At 43.6% G+C, this 19390-nt stretch overlaps 1 protein-coding gene across 5 annotated transcripts in view; it reads right to left on the bottom strand.

Moving 5' to 3' along the window:
- CABIN1 (calcineurin binding protein 1) overlaps nucleotides 1-19390 on the bottom strand; it is a 288720-nt gene that overhangs the window by 14106 nt on the left and 255224 nt on the right. For all 5 annotated transcript variants that reach the window (XM_040349192.1, XM_040349212.1, XM_040349222.1 and 2 more), the window contains one exon: nucleotides 8478-8552. In XM_040349192.1, the coding sequence (XP_040205126.1) occupies nucleotides 8478-8552 (75 nt within the window). The remainder of the gene's footprint in view (nucleotides 1-8477; nucleotides 8553-19390) is intronic.

Raw genomic sequence — 19390 nt, 5'->3', positions numbered from 1 at the left:
TGACAGAGAGGCCATTAACGGAGACAGTCCTAGAGCACTCCGCTCCAATTCCCAAGAGGGTGTTGAGAACAAGAGGGAGACTATTTGGAAAACCTCTGCTTACTCTGAGGTCTGAGCCCCCCCCCCCCCCCCCTTTGAAGAATTGTTGGGCAGAAAAAGATGCCTAGACCAGGATACACCTGTGAAAACTGATAAAGCTGACACTTGAACTCCAACGGAGCTGACCAATAGTACCAGACCTAAATCACTATAGGTTCTATTGATGTAAATGCACCCATCAATGCCCTGACCAAAAGGCGTTACAAGGGTAAAGATTCTTATCTCCCTCTGCCTCACTGTCCAAGGTCTTCATAGATGGATGACTTGGATGGGACAGTTACAGTTCTTCCTGGCCATTCTAGTAGAAGAATACGCCGCAATGGCTTGTTGAACTTTGCGTGTGGCATGTATCCCACTCTTTAAGGGATTTTTGTACCACGTGCCTCCCCCAGCACCAGCAGGCTCCCTCCCTCCTGGGAGCGGCTGACATAGTGGTGGGTGCATAAAGGAGGATTCAGAGCTTTTGCTATAAAGGCTGTACCTGGACAGTGACCTATGACAAATACATCTGGAAGAAGAGTGTTGTGACCCAATGAGGTCTTTATCATCTTGTGCCGTGTATTGTCAATCTGACCTAGAAGGACCCACAAAAGCAAAATAGTATAGAAAAGATAGGAATTTGCTACATAAGGGCTGGCCATACGGAGGGGTGGGGGGGCAGTGATGCATCCACAGTGTGAACCTGCACAGACAGACAACCTGCACAGGTGATCAAATCATAGAAGAATTACATATCAGCATACCAGGGGTGCAGAGCATATACCTGTGATGATTGCACACAGTGTTTAGGGAAACTGCTGCAAGCTGTCCACAGAGAAATCCCAATATCAACAGTTCCTACCACTAATGGCATTTCTCTACTAAAATGATGCATGTGCTGAGCCACTGGGCAGTAGTACTACTGCCCAGGGACGCTGGCCAGAAGAGAAAGAAGGGGCTTGGAACATCAATGCGCTCCAGCTGCCATAGACGGGAAGACATAAGAGCCAGAGAATAAAACAGGCAAACAGAAAAACACACCAACTGCTGCCATTGAATATGTGCAGTGTACCTGCAGCTTTCCCGAGGTGTGGTGCACTTTCTGAATGCAGGAGTTTTGGTGCACTTTCAGAAAGTGCACCACACCTGCAGGATATAATAGAAGTCTATGGCAAAGTGTAACTCACCCAGGAAAGTTGCAGATGCACTGCTCTGCATCTGGGTTGCAGGTAAACCACAGTATTTTTTGTCTGACTTTCTCATTGTGTGTATGATTAAGGTGTGGTGAGCTCGGAGATGCAGGTAATTTCAGGCGCAGTTCACAATGCCCATTTTCCCTGCAATGGTTGCATTCTGCATATTTCGCATCAAGCCAAACGGAAACTCATATAGCCGGATTCAGATAGGGCGGCGCTTCTTTGTTCCGGCGTATCGCATCTCATATGCGCTACGCCAATGTAACTGAGAGGAAGAGCTGTATTCACAAAGCACTTGCTCCCAAAGTTACGTTGGCGTAGCGAAAATGGGCCAGTGTAAACCCGCCTAATTCAAATTAGGCAGGTAGTGGGCGTACTACATGTAAATTATCCGTGACCCCATGAAAATAAAGGGCCGTTGGTACAGCGCATGCGCGCGCATGCTCAGAATCACGTTGCAAATACTCCCTACGATACGACGGCTCAATGCGTACGACGTAAACCTAACTTACGCCCAGCCCCATTCACGTGCGACCTACGTAAACGACGTCTATACCTTGCATGGGCTGCGCCACCTATAGAGGTGTTTTATCTTTACGCCAGCGTATGTCTTACGTAATTGGTGTAGCTTACTGCGACGGGCGTACGTACGTTCGTGAATCGGCGTATCTAGCTCATTTACATATTCAACACGTAAATCAACGGAAGCGCCCCTAGCGGCCAGCATAAATATGCACCCAAGATACGACGGCGTAGGAGACTTATGTCGGTCGTATCTTGGCAACATTCAGGCGTAGCTCATTTTAAGAATGAGCGCATAGATACGACGGTGCATTTTCAGACTTACGACGGCGTATCTACTGATACGTCGGCGTAAGTCTCTGTGAATCTGGGCCATAGTATCAAGAAATCATACTTTTGTTTTCTGTATTTACAGGGATGCAATGTTGAAATTTAGCAATTGTATAATGCTGGTTTAGAAGCATCTGACAAGATCATATTTGATGGAAGATGCTTCGCTCTCATAGCTATTTTGCCATTTCAGAACAGCGCTGTCACTCAGGAAATGGTAAATACCTCTTTTTACAAACGGCATTAACGTAGCAAGCCACAAGCCACACAGAGCTCTCACTGATACACCAGATAACAGAAGAGCATTTCCTGGCTTTATAGTAAACTATATAGTAAAATAATACCATTCTTTTAATTTAAAAACTAAAGCTGGCCCTAGACGAGCATTTTATTTATTCATTTATTTTCAGCCAGTGGATTAACAGATTCATCCATCCACACAAATGAGGATGATGGAAGAATCGCCCCCCTTGGCTTCCTGCCTGTGCTAACTATTAGCAATTACATTGTCCTCTGTAGACTACAGAACCATGCCCCTATCTTGTTCCCCTTATACAGAAGAGCAAGTGAATGTTGTCACCCTAGAGCCTCTCTACACACAGGATAGGCTCTGTTGGAATCTGCCTGCTCAGCATGGAATCGGTCTGCTGATCCCCACTGAACAGGCGGATGGCTGGTCTGTGTCAGCTCCATTTATGCAGAGCAGACTTGGACACAGCTTCTCTCCTCTATGGGCAGTTGGATGTAAACAAACCACCTGTCTATTTACACCTGATTGCCACCCGATCTGTCAGACTCATGGGGAACGTCCTCATCCATCGGTTTTTAGTGGAGAGGATCGGATCGTTTGTCGGCGGGTGTCGACAGACACATGGCCGTGGACACCTGCCGCTCCATAGAGGAGACTGAGGACTGGAAAAACTGACAGGTGGGCCTGATAGGACCCTTTCACACGGGCAGACCGAAGACAAGAAGTGTGTTGCTGGTGGAAACACCAGGTAAAAAAGGAAATAATGCCCGATAAAAGACAAATAATGCAGACACCAAATCCATGAATTGGTAAGCTGCGATATATAACATTTTTGTTCTTGGGTTTAGATAGGCTTTAACTATAATAACTTTAATGTGCCCACCCTTTTAGACTGAGGATTTAGGAAGGTAAAGCATACACCCAGACTCATTAAAGTAAACTTTAAAAACCATACAAATATCAGTGATGGTGGACACTGATTATTAAGTGTCCTGTATACAAGACTTGTTCCATCTCTGGGTACAGGCTGTATCACCAGGCTGTGGATTGCAGAATAAATGCTATGGGACATACTGCTAGAAAATAGGTAGGTCTGTGCAGCTCGGCCAGATACTTACACATAGACAAACAATCTGGCCAGACATATGCTTCCCTTTGATCAGTGTATCTGCCAAAGTTACAAGACTCAGCATCTCACAATCAGAGGGTACGTTGACCATACACAGCAGAATCTCTCATAACAATACCAACTGTCCAATTCAAGAACTTTCTTTGAATGAGCAGTGAAAAAACTCTCCGATTCCCTCAGAAGTTGTCTATGTTCCAAAGACGGGAAGAAGAGAAGAAGAGCAGCAACATCACAGGACTCTGGATGTGTTTATGATCTAACTATAGACTTTTAGTCACTTCAGATCCCAAACACTGGAGTCTTTTGCATTGGTTGTGAAAAGCTGGGGTATAGGGGAAGAGTGCAAGAGGTTTTAAAGGAGCAATGTCAGTACCATACCAACATACTATTACAAAACACCGGCCATAGATGGTTTGAAGCTTGGCCGGTTCAGCAGGAAACGGCCGAGATTCAAACCATGTGTGGGAAGCTGAATGTACCCAAGTTACAACCAGCATGTTGGATTTGACATGCTATTATTGCCAGCAGCTATTATAGTGTCTGTGTTCTCCTGGCAGTGATGGCTTCTACCACCCCCGGCGGGAGAACACAATGGCTCCGTGGGAGAGGTTCCCCTATCAACCCTGACTGTGCTGATAGGGGAATTCAGAAAATCGCTCCGTCTATGGTTGGCCTTACTGATTACAATAAACGTTTTACCTATAGATCACACTACCCAAAAATTATTGAGTGTTGAAATTTTTGTTTCATTGCTTATTTTTTTTAAAGTAATTATTCATTAGCAACCATACAATCTAATTTACTTTAAGTTATGTACACATTGCGTGGCAAACCCATTTGCCTTTCTTTGGGAGGTCAGGGACTGACATCATCCATGGGTTAGCTATAATGTAGGGTAGGAAATCATTGAGGTATACCTGACTTCGGCCAACTGTTCGTTGCCGTATGTGTTGGGGAACACATTTCAGTTACTGCTAAAAAAAGTATTTCCAATACAATTAGCTGGATGCAATCTCTCTAAATCCATCATACTTCATGCTGTATTAGAAACAGCCCATAGGTGAGGTGGAGCAAGAGCAAGGGCAATGCCTTTTATATGTAGAGGACTCAACTGTATACAGGGCTGCAAAATTATTTTGGTGGGTCCTACCTGCAGCCCCTGCAACATGGGACACTGTGCTGCAATTACTAAACTTGCATTGCCATATGTTAATACAGTCCAGTATTTAATCATAAACACTGTTCTGTATGCAAACAGCATTTTCCTGTTCAGATTCCAGTCAGCCAAGTAATGTAAGCAACAGTGTTACCCCTAGGGGGCTGCAGAACATGCTGACCCATCCACTGTAATTCACTGAATCTTGCAAACAAAAAAAATAACAATAATTTTCTTGGAAGCATCCTTATCCAATACCCTCTTTGTTTCATTAAACATGGCATCTGAATTGCTCACTGCACCAACTGAACCAACCCTGCACCACAAAAAAAAGACAGTTGAAACATAATAATAATTCTCCCCAACAGTGAAATCATTCATTACCCTCTTTAATCACTTGTCGACCGGAATACGCAATAACGTGTTTTGTAAAAGCAATCCTAGTGGCCAACTAGCTGCTGGATTGCTTTTACAGCCAGCGGGAGGGGTCGTCCCCCGTTAGGTGCCTCTCTGGGCTCTCCCATCCCACCGGGGAGCCCAGATTGAAGCCCGCAGTTCTGCCGGCTTACCATACTTCTGATCAGTGACTGTAATGTCCCCGATCATCTCTATGGTATGAGAAAACGGAAGCGACGGGTATTTTGTCATGTCTAGTTTCTGCATAATGTAAACAAGTCATTTATGGCTTGGAAAAAGCATCTGCTCAAACCGATCTTGGTTTGATCAAATGCTTTCTTCAGGGCAGAGGATCTCTAATAGACCCCAGATGTCTCAGTATAGAAGACCACTACTTATTGCTATTACAAGGGATGTTTACATTTCTTATAATAGCAATAAACGTGATAAAAAAAAGTGTAAAGGAACAGTGTAAAAATAAAAAATAAATAATATTTTTTTTTTAAAGCGCCCCATTCCAGCGTGGGCAAACACATTCGTGGGTCACGCATACATATGTAAACGGTGTTCGCACCACACGTGAGGTATCATGACCATTATAGTGAGATCAATGATTCGACCTCCTGTGTAATGCTAAGCGGGTTGCCTGTAAAGGCTTTTAAATTGTCGTCTACGGAGACTTTTAAGTACCATCAGTTTCATGAGCGTGCGCAATTTTAAAGCATGATGTTAGGTATCTATTTACTCGGCGTAACATCTCTTATTTTGATTTTTTTTACAAAAAGTTTTATTGTCATACAAACCGACAGTACAGGTTTACAATAGAGTGTTATAGCATACAATATACAAAGCAAATCCAGACCCGAAAACATCTTTTATTTTTTATCAAACTGGGTATTATATTGTGTTTTTGTGCATTAAAAGTGCCCCCCCCCCCCAAAAAAAAAACTGCTGCACAAATAGCGTGTGACATAAAAAAAATCCTAAATACATCATTTTATTCTCCAGGGCCTCTGCTTAAAAAAAATGTATAATGTTTTTGGTTTCCAAGTAATTTTCTAGCAAAAAATACAGATTTTTAAATGTCAGAATAGGCCTCCCACGGACAGACAATAATATATATACAATTTTGTTTTAATATTTAGTCAACAAGGAATCATAAAAAGGCAAATAAAAGACTACGGTTTTCTATAAAAAGGGCTATTCCCCCTTCCTTTCACGTCTGGCCAGATAACCACTTTCAAGGCACTAGTGTGATGCCTAAAAGTTCTTAGCACGTTAAAGGTACAGCCAGCCTGTCAGGAGCCCTACTGGAATAGTCTCCTCCAGGGCTTTTTTTCCAGGGGGAACTTGGGGGAACTCAGTTCCACCACCTTTGGTGCCCGCTCACCACAATCACTTGTAAACACAGAAGTCTGGTTTCTGTGTGTACAAGTGACAGCTCTGCACTCTGTGTGTAACCCCTGAACTCTGCACCCTGTATGTAATGCAATCCTGGTATTTAATGCCCCTTTAAGACCCTTCTACTGTTTGTGAAATCTGATAGGCGTCGTAGTTGAGTTCCTGCACCTATTTTCTGAGAAAAAAAGCTCTGGTCTCCTCACAATAATCTCTAAGGCTGGTTTCACACTGAGGCGTGCAGCCGCGGTGACGGTATAGCCGCGCTATTTGTAGCGCGGCTATACCGTCGTATTTACCGCGATATTCGGGCGCTAGCGGTGAGGTTTTAACCCCGCTAGCGGCCGAAAAAGGGTATACCGTCGTATTTACTGCGATATTCGGGCGCTGAACACACCGCTCCTATACCGCGGTAAAGATGCGGCTAGCAGGACTTTTGGTGCGCTCCTGCTAGCGCACCGCTTCAATGTGAAAGCCTTCGGGCTTTCACATTGAACACTACAGGGCATGATTTTTCATGCGGTATAGCAGCGCTATTTTTAGCGCTGTACCGCATGAAAAACGCCCCAGTGTGCTAGGGGCCTTAACATCCAACGTGTCTATGCATTAATCAAGAGGCCAGGCACCAAAGGGATACAGAAATGTGCTTATTGGAGAAAATCACTCCATTTACACAGTTCTCATTTTATAAAAAAGCCCAAGTTTTAAAATAAATCTTCTTTCGAGATCTCCCTGTAGGTCCATTTTAAAGTTTCAGGTAGTACAGAGATAGTAACCTTTTTAGATATCAAGCAATGACAATCCTGACCACTCACTAGTTCCTTTAGATTGATTAGGCTGCATTCTTATTGATCAGCCCAAAAATGACTCCTCTGTGGAGTTTAAAGGCTAAGAACAATAGTGAGAATTCCTTGTGGTTGGTTTATGTTTCTTTGGTAGCAGACATGCTATATACCCATGCCACCAAGCACCCAATGGTAGTTCTCATTAGATAGTATTACCGTATTTTCCGGCGTGTAAGACGACTTTCTGGATGCAAAAACATGCATCCAAAGTCGGGGGTCGTCTTATACGCCGGGTACAGTCTCAGTACTCACTTTTTTTCCCCAGCGCTGACAGTCTAACATGCTGCGATCGCGAGCGTGAATGATTTCAAAGCCGCGCCTTCACTGCAGAGTGTTCTGTGATAGGAGGAACAAAAATCTTCCCAGCAGCGCCTCTGTTCTTTGTTCCTCCTATCACAGATGCCTTCTCATCCTCGGACGAGATGAGAAGACGTCCGTGATAGGCGGAAAACATAACAGAGACGCTGCTGGGAAATTTTTGTTCCTCCTATCACAGAACACTCTGCAGTGAAGGTGCGGCTTTGAAATCATTCACGCTCGCGATCGCAGCATGTTAGACTGTCAGCGCTGGGGAAAAAAAGTGAGTGTTATTGCACTGGGGGGGGGGGGGGGGCAACAAGTTCAGGCACAGTGGGGGCAAGTGATGGCAATGTGGGGGCATGTAATGGCACAATGGCAATGTGAGGGGCAAGTGATGGCAATGTGGGGGCATGTAATGGCACAATGGCAATGTGGGGGCATGTAATGGCACAGTGGCAATGTGGGGGCATGTAATGGCACAGTGGCAATGTGGGGGCATGTAATGGCACAGTGGCAATGTGGGGGCATGTAATGTAATGGCACAGTGAGTAATGTAATGGCACAGTGAGTAATGTAATGGCACAGTGAGATTTGAAAAAGCCTGTTTCTGTCAGTGGTTCTGGCTCCCCCTCAGCTTCCAGAAAGACAGTAAGAAGGGGGTAGTCTTATATGGCGAGTATATCCCAAAATCAAAATTTTTCCTGGAAAATTAGGGGGTCGTCTTATACGCCGGAAAATACGGTATATGCTCAGTGCAGTGTGTTTTACCGACAGCTGCATTTACCTGTATTCCACAACCCACACAGGAGATACACATTGGAAGTTGAATATTATATGTATATCATACAACCCTTAATTTCTACTATAGAGAACCTACCTGCTTCTGTGCAGCTGCTCCCATCTGAAGTTGGCAGAATTTTATGGCTTGCTCTAATGCAGCACCTTCATCCACCTGAAAGACGAAACAAGCAAGTCAATAAAAACAGCAATGTTACTACAGCAACAGCCTGAAAACGAATGAAACCAAAGGAGCTCTAGTAATTGTTACACACAGGCAGATCTGCTATCTATTGACTATGATAGAAATAAAAGGCTCTGCTAATTGTTACCCACAGGCTGCCCACACTCTCTTAAAGGGAATCTTTAATCGTCTTAAATATATACACAAATGTGATCAGCCTAATGTAGAAAGCCTTCCCAATGTGTGTAAATAACTGAAAAAGCTTTCATGTACTGTATGTTTTTCATGACATTCTGTATGTACATGGGGCTGTCGTATTTGTTTATTGCGTATACAGACTTTGCGTCATTACTAACTTACCTTTTTACTGGTGGTATTTTCTATGCACATGAATAGCTGATCTTTCATTTTAGAGGTTTGTCAAATATGCAAGCAAGATCTGACTACGTACTATGGGATCGTCTTTCACATAAACATGCATGGTAGGGTATCTCAAGAATGCATGTTTATGCCTATAGAGAAATATTATTTATTTCTGAAAAAAACAAAAACAATAACATTGTTTCCCCATAAATACTCAATATGACTGACCACCCTTTTCCTTGAGATCAGTCTGCCAAGTAGCTTTCTTCCATAGACAGCTCATAGCTTTAGCAGTGGACTTGGCTTATCAATTTATCTTGGCAGCTGTATAGCAAGGATTTGGAGTTTGGAGGAAGCATCCACAAATCCATATATGCAAAAGAATTGCAAAACTCTGGTACAGCAAATACAGTATGTTAAAGTCACGAAAATAATTTTTTTTAAAATCAATGTTAAACTATAAAATAAAGAACTCAGAGGGGGTAATCCACAAAGATCCGGCGTAACTTAATTTTTTCCATTTAAGTTACACTGCCTTAAAATTTCTACCTAAGTGCCCGATCCACAAAGCACTTACCTAGAAATTTTGGGCTGTGTAACTTAAATTCCGCCGGCGCAAGGCGTTCCTATTTTCATGGGGGCGATTCCCAGTTAGATTAGGCGCGCTCCCGCGCCGGCCGTACTGCGCATGCTCGTGACGTCATTTCCCCGACGTGCATAGCGCGAAATTACGTTACGCCGAGCTTTGTGGATTGCGACGGGTCAATAAAGTTGCGTCGGGAAAAAAAAAAAAAGATACGGCGCGAAAAAAAAAAATCAAAATTAAAAAAAAATTGCGTCGCTGGACAGAAAGGTCTGTTTTTACATGGTGTAAACAGTTTACACTTTGTAAAAGCAGCCCTAATTTTGCTTTTGCAAACTAAAACTTACGGAGAAAAAACGAAGCTGAAAAGCTTTGTGGATCTCCGTAAGTCCTAATTTGCATACCCGAGGCGGGATTTCGACACGAAATGCCCCCAGCGGCGGATGCGGTACTGCATCCTAAGATCCGGCAGTGTAAGTCCCTTACACATGCCGGATCTTCTGCCTAACTATGGAAAACTGATTCTGTGGATCAGTTCCATAGTTAGGACCAGGGATACGACGGAGTAACAGCAGTTACGCTGTCGTATCACTTTTGTGGATTTGGTCCAAAATGTATACTCCATGAAAATGCTAAATTTTGCACAGAACTTTTGCCAGATTTCCAACCAATTGGTAAGGTGGGAATATCTTCACACAACATCATCAAAATGAATGATGGATAGACTACTTCATGGGCCCCCAAACGTTATACACAAAAGGGACAGTTTATTATCCTTCAGGCTTTAGATAGGCCAGAAAATGGCATGGAGTGGAAAATGTCCTGGCGTCGGTAACAATGCCCCTATCAGTGGTGTCAGTGAGAGAAATAGTGCCCCATCGTTGGCGTGAGGTATAGTGCCCCATCGCTGGGAGGTATAGTGCACCGTCGCTGGGAAGAATGGTGCCCCATCATTGGCGTTGGTGGGAGGAATAGTGGCCCATCGTTGGCGTCAGTGGGAATAGTGCCCCATCATTGGTGTCAGTGGGAAGAATAGTACCCCATCTTTAGTGTCAGTGGGAGGAATATTGCCCATTTTTGGTGTCAGTGGGAGGAATAGTGCCTCATCTTTGGTGTCAGCGGGAGGAATAGTGCCTCATCTTTGGTGTCAGTGGGAAGAATAGTACCCCATCTTTAGTGTCAGTGGGAGGAATAGTGCCCATCTTTGGTGTCAGTGGGAGGAATAGTGCCCATCTTTGGTGTCAGTGGGAGGAATAGTGCCTCATCTTTGGTGTCAGCGGGAGGAATAGTGCCCATCTTTGGTGTCAGTGGGAGGAATAGTGCCTCATCTTTGGTGTCAGTGGGAGGAATAGTGCCCCATCTTTGGTGTCAGTGGGAGGAATAGTGCCCCATCTTTGGTGTCAGTGGGAGGAATAGTGCCCCATCTTTGGTGTCAGTGGGAGGAATAGTGCCCCACTGTTGATGTCAGTGGCAGGATTTATGTCCCACTGTTAATATCAGTGGAAGAAAAAGTGCCCCAAGCACCAGATATAGGCAAGCAAAGGGCTGCATCTGGCACCCGGGCCACAGTTTGGAGACCATTGGGCTACTTGATTTTCAGAGATCTGCATCAGCACACAGACTGCACCATAGTTGTATCCTTTGGGTAAATGAAGGAGAACACTGTAATAGGCCAATAGGAGTGACAATGACAGGTTGCTCGGGGTCTATAATAGGACAGAATGGATGGATTTCCTTCAGTTTTAGGCCCAAATTCACTGAAAAGTGAACCATGGTCCTTCAGAATACGGCTAAGCAGCCGTTATAAAGTGTTCAGGAGGCGATCCTCATGAATGCCTGTTTTTTTTTTTCAATGGAACTAATGTGCTGCAACTGTGAGCCAAACATTTGTCTTACAGTAACGGAGCAGAGTTGATTGTCAACTCAACAAGCAGCGTTGAATTTGTTGCAAAAATAGGATTTTTGTATTCACCGTAAAATCCATTTCTCTGAGTTCATGGACGGACACAGCAGCAATTGACCTTAGGGTATTATCCTCCCTTTTTAGGAGATTGACTAGGCAGAAAAACAGCATGTTAAGTGTTAAAACACTCCACACAGTACAGTACCTCCCAGGGGGCGGTTCCCCCGGGTACATCCCCCACACTCTGCTCTGCAGCCTCAGTTCGTAAACAAGCAGTACATGCAAAGGAGGGGTGGGTGCTGTGTCCGTCCATGAACTCAGAGAAATGGATTTTTTGGCGAGTACAAAAATCCTATTTTCTCTTCTGTTCATGGACGGACACAGCAGCAATTGACCTTAGGGACGTCCCCAAGCAGTGTCAAAAATCAAGGGGTGGGAAAACACAGCAAACCAAACTTCACCCCAAACAAACCAGTGCTCCTCAACGGAGGAACTTCAACCTTAAACAGCCGCCTGTAAAACCTTGCGGCCAAAGGAGGCATCCGAAGATGCACTCGCATCCACCTTGTAAAATTTTGAGAAGGTGTGGATTGACGACCAGGTCGCTGCCTTACACACCTGTAAAACAGACGCTTGATGGCGGAAAGCCCAAGAGGCACCAATCGCCCTGGTCGAATGCGCCGTAACCGGAAAGGGGGGCGCCCGCCCCTTTAGGGCATAGGCCTGAAGCACGACCTGTCGGATCCACCTAGAAATAGTGGCCGACGAGACCGCCAGACCCTTCTTAAGACCAGTCACCGACACGAACAGTGAATCCGACCTCCGAAACGGAGCCGTAGCAGACAGGTACACCCGTAGGGCTCAAACCACGTCCAAGGATTGTAACGTGGCCTCCTTTGGGTTCGTCGGCCGAGGACATAAGGCTGGGGCTGCATGATGCAGAGAGAGGGATGTACCCGGGGGATCCGCCCCCTGGGAGGTACTGTACTGTGTGGAGTGTTTTAACACTTAACATACTGTTTTTCTGCCTAGTTAATCTCCTAAAAAGGGAGGATAATACCCTAAGGTCAATTGCTGCTGTGTCTGTCCATGAACGGAAGAGAAATGTAAACTCCGCCTGTGTGAAAAAGGCCCTAACGTACTTAAGAGGTATATATGTACAGATTTAAAAAAAATGGGGGAAAACACTATGTAATAATTGATATATATATAAAAAAAAAAAAAAAAAAAAACACAAAACAAAGCTGTCTACAGGGATAACCGCACTGTGTTGTATCTATGTTGAAAATCACACAAGATCCCCGGGGAAAGTCTTTCTCTCCAAGGATCACCTTTGTCTTGTAAATATAGTAAAGATGTGTTCCAGCAACATATGACTACATTCAGAAGGCTAGAACTAACCATAATACACGCAAAAGATCTCACAGTGAATGTAAACCCTCACATACACCTAGTGAAGTGACTGGCCTCAGGTGATACACAGAGATGAAACAAATCATCCTACATAAGTTGTACCCGTCTCTGCAGCCATCTCTTTTCTAAATCCATTGAAAGTGCTGAATTTATAAAGCTTGTCTGAGAGTTATAAAAAAAAAGGGGAGGGAGTGAGGAGCTGAACTTACACTCTGCAGAGCTCAGTGAGGAGAGCTCTGAGAGCTGATTGGAGGGAAGGGACACACCCCCCTCCACACAGCTCACAGGAACAGAGCTGAGGATAACAATCAGGTGGAGGTCCTTCCCTCATCACTGATTTTCTCTTGGTTTCAGGAAAACGTGAAAAAATGTATGCCGATAGCAGAGGAAGCAGGCAGCAGAAATGACACTATAGAGCAGGGGTCTCCAAACTTTTCAAACAATGGGCCATTTTATTGTCCTTTAGACGTTATGAGGGCAGGATTGTGGCCAGCAGGGGCAGAAAATGTCACGGGTCCAGCATTAGTAAAAATAAATATGGCTTTAGAGTTGGTGGTCAATAGGAGGAGTAGTAGTACCTCTATTAGTAGGAGGGATAGTATCCCATCATTGGTATCGGTGGAAGATATAGTGCCCCATTGTTGGTGTCAGTGGGAGGAATAGTACCCCAAAGGCCGGATAAAGACTAGCAAAGGGCCACACCTGGCCCTTGGGCCGCAGTTTGGAGACCCCTGCTATAGAGGGATATTTTTTGTTCATATTTCATGCCTGATGTTTACAACCACTTGAGTTTCTGTCTAGCCCAAGAAAAAAATTGATTTCAAATATATTTTTATTCATTAGAAATTGAAATCTGAATGGGAGAATTTCCGTCGGTCATATCATCATGATTCCACAGAATGCAGCCACCACTGAGAAACTGCAAATGATGCTGAAATATGAAAATGACATGGAGGTGTCTGTAAAAAAACAAAAACACATACCTTGCATGCATACGAATCCAAGCACAATATAAATAAATAAAGCTGTAGAAAACGGATTGCGTCAAACAGCTGCATAGTTTCCACCATATTCAGTATTCTATCTGCCTGTAACCCTCTGGGCATTTAGAAACATTCAACTTTATTTAGTCACAAGCACTGCCTTGCACAATATTCAGAGCCGTCACCAGTTCTTTCTTTAGTCAAATTCAAAATGATTTTTAAGGGCTCATGAACACGGCCATAAAGTAAAATTTTATTCAGGATCTTGCTGGAAGTAAGTTCCTACATAGAATCTTCTCTGTACACAATGAGCATGTCATGTTTGTGACGTCACCGCCCTGCATCTCATCCAATCAGGGGTTAATTTGGGGAAAATTTGAATAACAAAAATTAATTAAATATAGTTTTTGGTTTGTGATGCTCAAGCCACTTTAAACGTGTGGGTAGTATATTTCACACAGGAGACTTCTCTGTATTTTCTTTTCTTAACCACTTCCCGCCCAAGGACGTCATATGACGTCCTGGACTTTCAGTGGGGATATCTGAAGGATGCTTGCAGCTAGAGGCATCATTCAGATATCATCTCTTCAGCCGGCGATTCTGTGCACCATAGGAATGATCATAGCGTCAGTTCCGCCATCCGTTGCTTCTCCGGGCTCTCCCGTGCCATCGGAGACCCGAAGAAACGATCTGCTGGCGCCGCATGGGAGGCATAGAGATGACTGTTGACCACATGGTCACCAGTCATCTCTATGATCGTCGGCGTCCCGGGTGCCATGTTATGACGTCACGCCCGGGTATCGGAATGTAAACAAAGCTGCAATCGCGGCTGAAAGCATGAGATCCGTGAATTTTTTTTCACGATCTCATGCTTTCCAGCCTGGAGGAGAGATGTGGGGTCTTATTGAGTACCTGTCACAAACCATTCCTATTACAAGGGATGTTTACATTCATTGCAATAGGAATAAAAGTGATCAAAAAAAATAAAAAGTAAAAAAAAGTTTAAAAATAAAATAAATTAAGTAAAATAAAATAATATATATATATATATTTTTAAATGCCCCTATTCCCAGTAGCTCGAGCTCAGAAGCAAACACACACGTAAGTCCCGTCCACATATGTAAACGCCGTTCAAACCACACGTGAGGTATCGCCGCGTGCGTTAGAGCACCAGCAACAATTCTAGCACTAGACCTCCTCTGTAACTCTAAACTGGTAACCTGTAAAAAAAAAATAAGCGACGCCTATGGAGATTATTAAGTACTGAAGTTTGGCGCCATTCCATGAGTGTGCGCAATTTTAAAACGTGACATGTTAGGTATCTATTTACTCGGCGTAACTTCATCTTTCACATTATACAAATTGGGCAAACTTTACTGCTTTGTTATTTTTTAATTCACGAAACCGTTTTTTTCCCCAAAAAAAGGCATTTGAAAAATTATTGCGCAAATACAGTGCGAGATAAAAAGTTGCAATGACCCCCATTTTATTCCCTAGGATGTCTGCTAAAAAAACATATATATATAGTGTTTGGGGGTTCTGCGTAATTTTCTAGCAGAAAAAATATGATTTTTGCATGTAGGAGAGAAGTGCCAAAATAGGCCCGGTATGGAAGTGGTTAAATAATAAAAACGGAAATGTATGATGTAACAATTCCCTCTTACTAGATAAAACCACAAACACACACAACAAAAGAAGATGCATTGTTGCAGTTTTGTCCCAAATATGATCTTGACTGAGCAGTATTCTGAGCTATTATGTGAACCTGTAAGAACAGGATCATGGAACTACCTTTGCTATATTGGTTTTTAAACAAACATAAGCTTTAGGACTGTCCTCCAGGCATCAGAATTTAGCAAGTCCCTGATCAGAAAAAGCATGCAGCCAGCAAAGTCTGAACTGTCCTTACTACAGGTTTGCAGCAGGTCAGGGTCTTTCTTGGTCAGCCTTTCTTAACCACTTAAGACCCGGACCAAAATGCAGGTAAAGGACCTGGTCAGTTTTTGCGATTCGGCACTGCGTCGCTTTAACTGACCATTACGCGGTCGTGCAAAATGGCTCCCAAACAAAATTGACGTCCCTTTTTCCCCACAAATAGAGCTTTCTTTTGGTGGTATTTGATCACCTCTGCGGTTTTTATTTTTTGCGCTATAAACAAAAATAGGGCGACAATTTTGAAAAAAATTCAATATTTTTTCCTTTTTGCTATAATAAATATCCCCCAAAAATATATATAGCCAGATTCAGAGAGGTTTACGTCAGCGTATCAGTAGATACGCCGTCGTAACTCTGAATCTGCGCCGTCGTACATTTAAGTGTATTCTCAAATTGAGATACACTTAAATGTAGCTAAGATACGACTGCCTGCGCCGTTGTATCTTAGCTGTAGTTCCGCCGGCCGCTAGGGGCGTGAACGCTGATTTACGCCTAGAATGCGTAAATCAGCGAGATACGCCTATTCACGAACGTACGCTTGCCCGTCGCAGTAAAGGTACGTCGTTTACGTAAGGCGTTTTCCGGCGTAAAGTTAGTCGAACAAAAAGCTGGCCTAGCCAATGTTAAGTATGGACGCCGTTCCCACGTAGAATTTTGAAAATTTTACGTTGTTTGCGCAAGTCGTCCGTAAATGGGGCTGGACATAATTTACGTTCACGTCGAAACCAATATGTCCTTGCAGCGTACTTTGGAGCAATGCACACTGGGATATGTCCACGGATGGCGCATGCGCCGTTCGTTAAAAACGTCAATCACGTCGGGTCACGAGTCATTAACATAAATCACGCCCCCCTGTTCCTCATTTGAATTAGGCGCGCTTAGGCCGGCCCATTTACGCTACGCCGCCGTAACTTAGGAGGCAAGAGCTTTGTGAATACAGCACTTGCCTCTCTGACTTACGGCGGCGTAGCGTATATGTGATACGCTACGCCGCCCAAAGTCTTTCTGAATCTGGCTAATAATTTTTTTTTCCCTCAGTTTAGGCCGATACGTATTCTTCTACCTATTTTTGGTAAAGAAAATCACAATAAGCCTTTATCGATTGGTTTGCGCAAAATGTATAGTGTTTACAAAATAGGGGATAGTTTTATTGCATTTTTATTAATATTGTTTTTTTTACTACTAATGGCGGCGATCAGTGATTTTTTTCGTGACCGCGACATTATGGCGGACACATCGGCCAATTTTGACACATTTTTGGGACAATTGTCATTTTCACAGCAAAAAATGCATTGTTTACTGTGAAAATGACAATTGCAGTTTGGGAGTTAACCACTAGGGGGCGCTGAATGGGTTAAGTGTGACCTCATATGTGTTTCTAACTGTAGGGGGCGGGGCTGGATGTGTGACGTCATTGATCGTGCTTCCCTACATCAGGGAACACACGATCAATGACAGCGCCACAGTGAAGAACAGGAAAGCTCTCCTCGTTCTTCAGCTCGGGGGGAACCCTGGTTGAGAAAGACTGCCCTAGGTAGTAAAATCAGGATCAAGATGACCAATCTACAGCTCAAACTTTTAAAAACAAACTCAGCAATTGCTATTTCCACAGGTTTTCACAGTTTTGCCCAAAACAATGTAGGCATGTCTAGGAGTCCCGAGTCACTCACTGGTATTACCACACCTCCTGCTACATTCTCTATCACACAAAGAGACTAAACAGGTAGCGTGAACTCTGCCATGATGCCAGTCACTGACACTTTTGCTGGTCAGCTTCTTCTGCAATAGATAGAAGTCAGCTACGCTCTATGCTACGGTTATACAAAATACAGCAGGAGGTGTTGGGACACACAAAGGGGTATGGAAAGTCAACTCCCAAACAGTAACATAGTCAGGAACTCTCTTCAGGGGGTCTTGCTGTTGAAGTACCCAAAAACCGACAAGAACCCTGGGGCTGACTTAGCCGACGTAACTTCACTATTACTAGAATATCAATCTAGATGTACTGATCCTTTAAAGCAGGGATATGCAACTAGCAGACCTCCAGCTGTTGCAGGACTACAAGTCCCATGAGGCATAGCAAGACTCTGAAAGCCACAAGCATGACACCCAGAGGCATTATGGGACTTGTAGTTTTGCATCAGCTGGCGGTCCACTAATTGCATATCCCTGCTTTAAACGTTGTTTCCACAGATCCCAACTTCTTATACCAGTCTAATTTCCTAGGACCTATTGCACACTTGGCGTATTTACAAACCCTCAAGCAAAGGAATAGTACAAGTAGGTCACAGAAACGGATCAAATTTCTGCTTTTCGATCCTGTCGCGCTACTAAAAAATACGAGATGGTGTCTGATTGATTGCTTTTTCAATAATCTACTGGCAAGGCTTATTGCATTGTGGTAATAAAAGAGACTCAATGACTGAGTAATAGACAAAGGTATTGATGACTTTTTTTTAAATATGGCATTTAACAGTGCTTAAGGGCAATGTCTTTTCCCGCCAATTACCTCACATACACCAAAGAAGCATCACTATTATCAACACAGCTATTATTATAAAGGTGCCATGTCAGGGTACCTCCTCTGGGATAGTAATCGCTTAATCCATAGAGAGCTCAATACTAAGGCAACTTGCTTAGCAATAACATGACTGTCTACAGGAGACAATAATTTACTTTCAAAAAAGTGTTCCCATTGGTGTGCACAACCAAATTGGGAGGAAGTTCATCTAGAAAAGAGACAGGCAGAAAAAGGATACCCCCCTCTAAGGAAAAGGAAATGTATAATGTGTGTATATATATATATATATATATATATATATATATACACATACACACACACACACTATATTACCAAAAGTATTGGGACGGTCTGCCTTTACACGCACATGAACTTTAATGGCATCACACATTAGTCCATAGGGTTCAAATCAATAACAACTTCAACTCTTCTGGGAAGGCTATGCACAAGGTTTAGAAGGGTGTCTATGGGAATGTTTGACCCTTCTTTTTCTATTGAAAAGCCTGTGGCATGCAAAACACAAGCCAAAAACTCCACCCGATGCAGAATTTTTTTTTAGGAGTGTGTCTATGGGAATGTTTGACCCTTCTTCCGGAAGCGCATTTGTGAGACTAGTCACTGATGTGGACAAGAAGGCCTGGCTCGAAATCTCCGCTCTAATCCACCCCAAAGGTGTTCTATCGGGGGGAGGTCAGGACCTTGCTCTGTGCACTGGTGCTCAGTCATATTGGAACAGGAAGGGGCCATCCCCAAACTCTTCCCACAACATTAGGAGCATGAAATTGTCCAACATGTCTTGGTATGCTGATGCCTTAAGTGTTCTCTTCTAGTTTTTGGGATATATCTGAAAACATGGTCTTTATGGAATCTTTTCATTAACACAGAAGAGGGAAGAACCCTTATAGATGTGAATCTTAATGATTGAAAAATAAAGAGGCCATTATTAGAGTCCCGGTAAGTGGAGTGGTTAATCGGGAGGGGAGGAGGCGATGGGAGACGGGTTTCATCCCTTTCCTACCCCCCTTTTTTTTTGTGTGTGTGTATTTTTTGGTTTGATTTTGGTAGGTTTATAAATTTAGAGGTAAGAGAGAGCTTGACACTTTAGGAATACATAGGGAGAACCCCCCA

Source organism: Rana temporaria, chromosome 1 (assembly GCF_905171775.1).
Source record: "Rana temporaria chromosome 1, aRanTem1.1, whole genome shotgun sequence".
Taxonomy (NCBI): Eukaryota; Metazoa; Chordata; class Amphibia; order Anura; family Ranidae; genus Rana; species Rana temporaria.
Note: the sequence above shows the minus strand (reverse complement) of the source record. Positions and strands in the feature narration are given on the sequence as shown.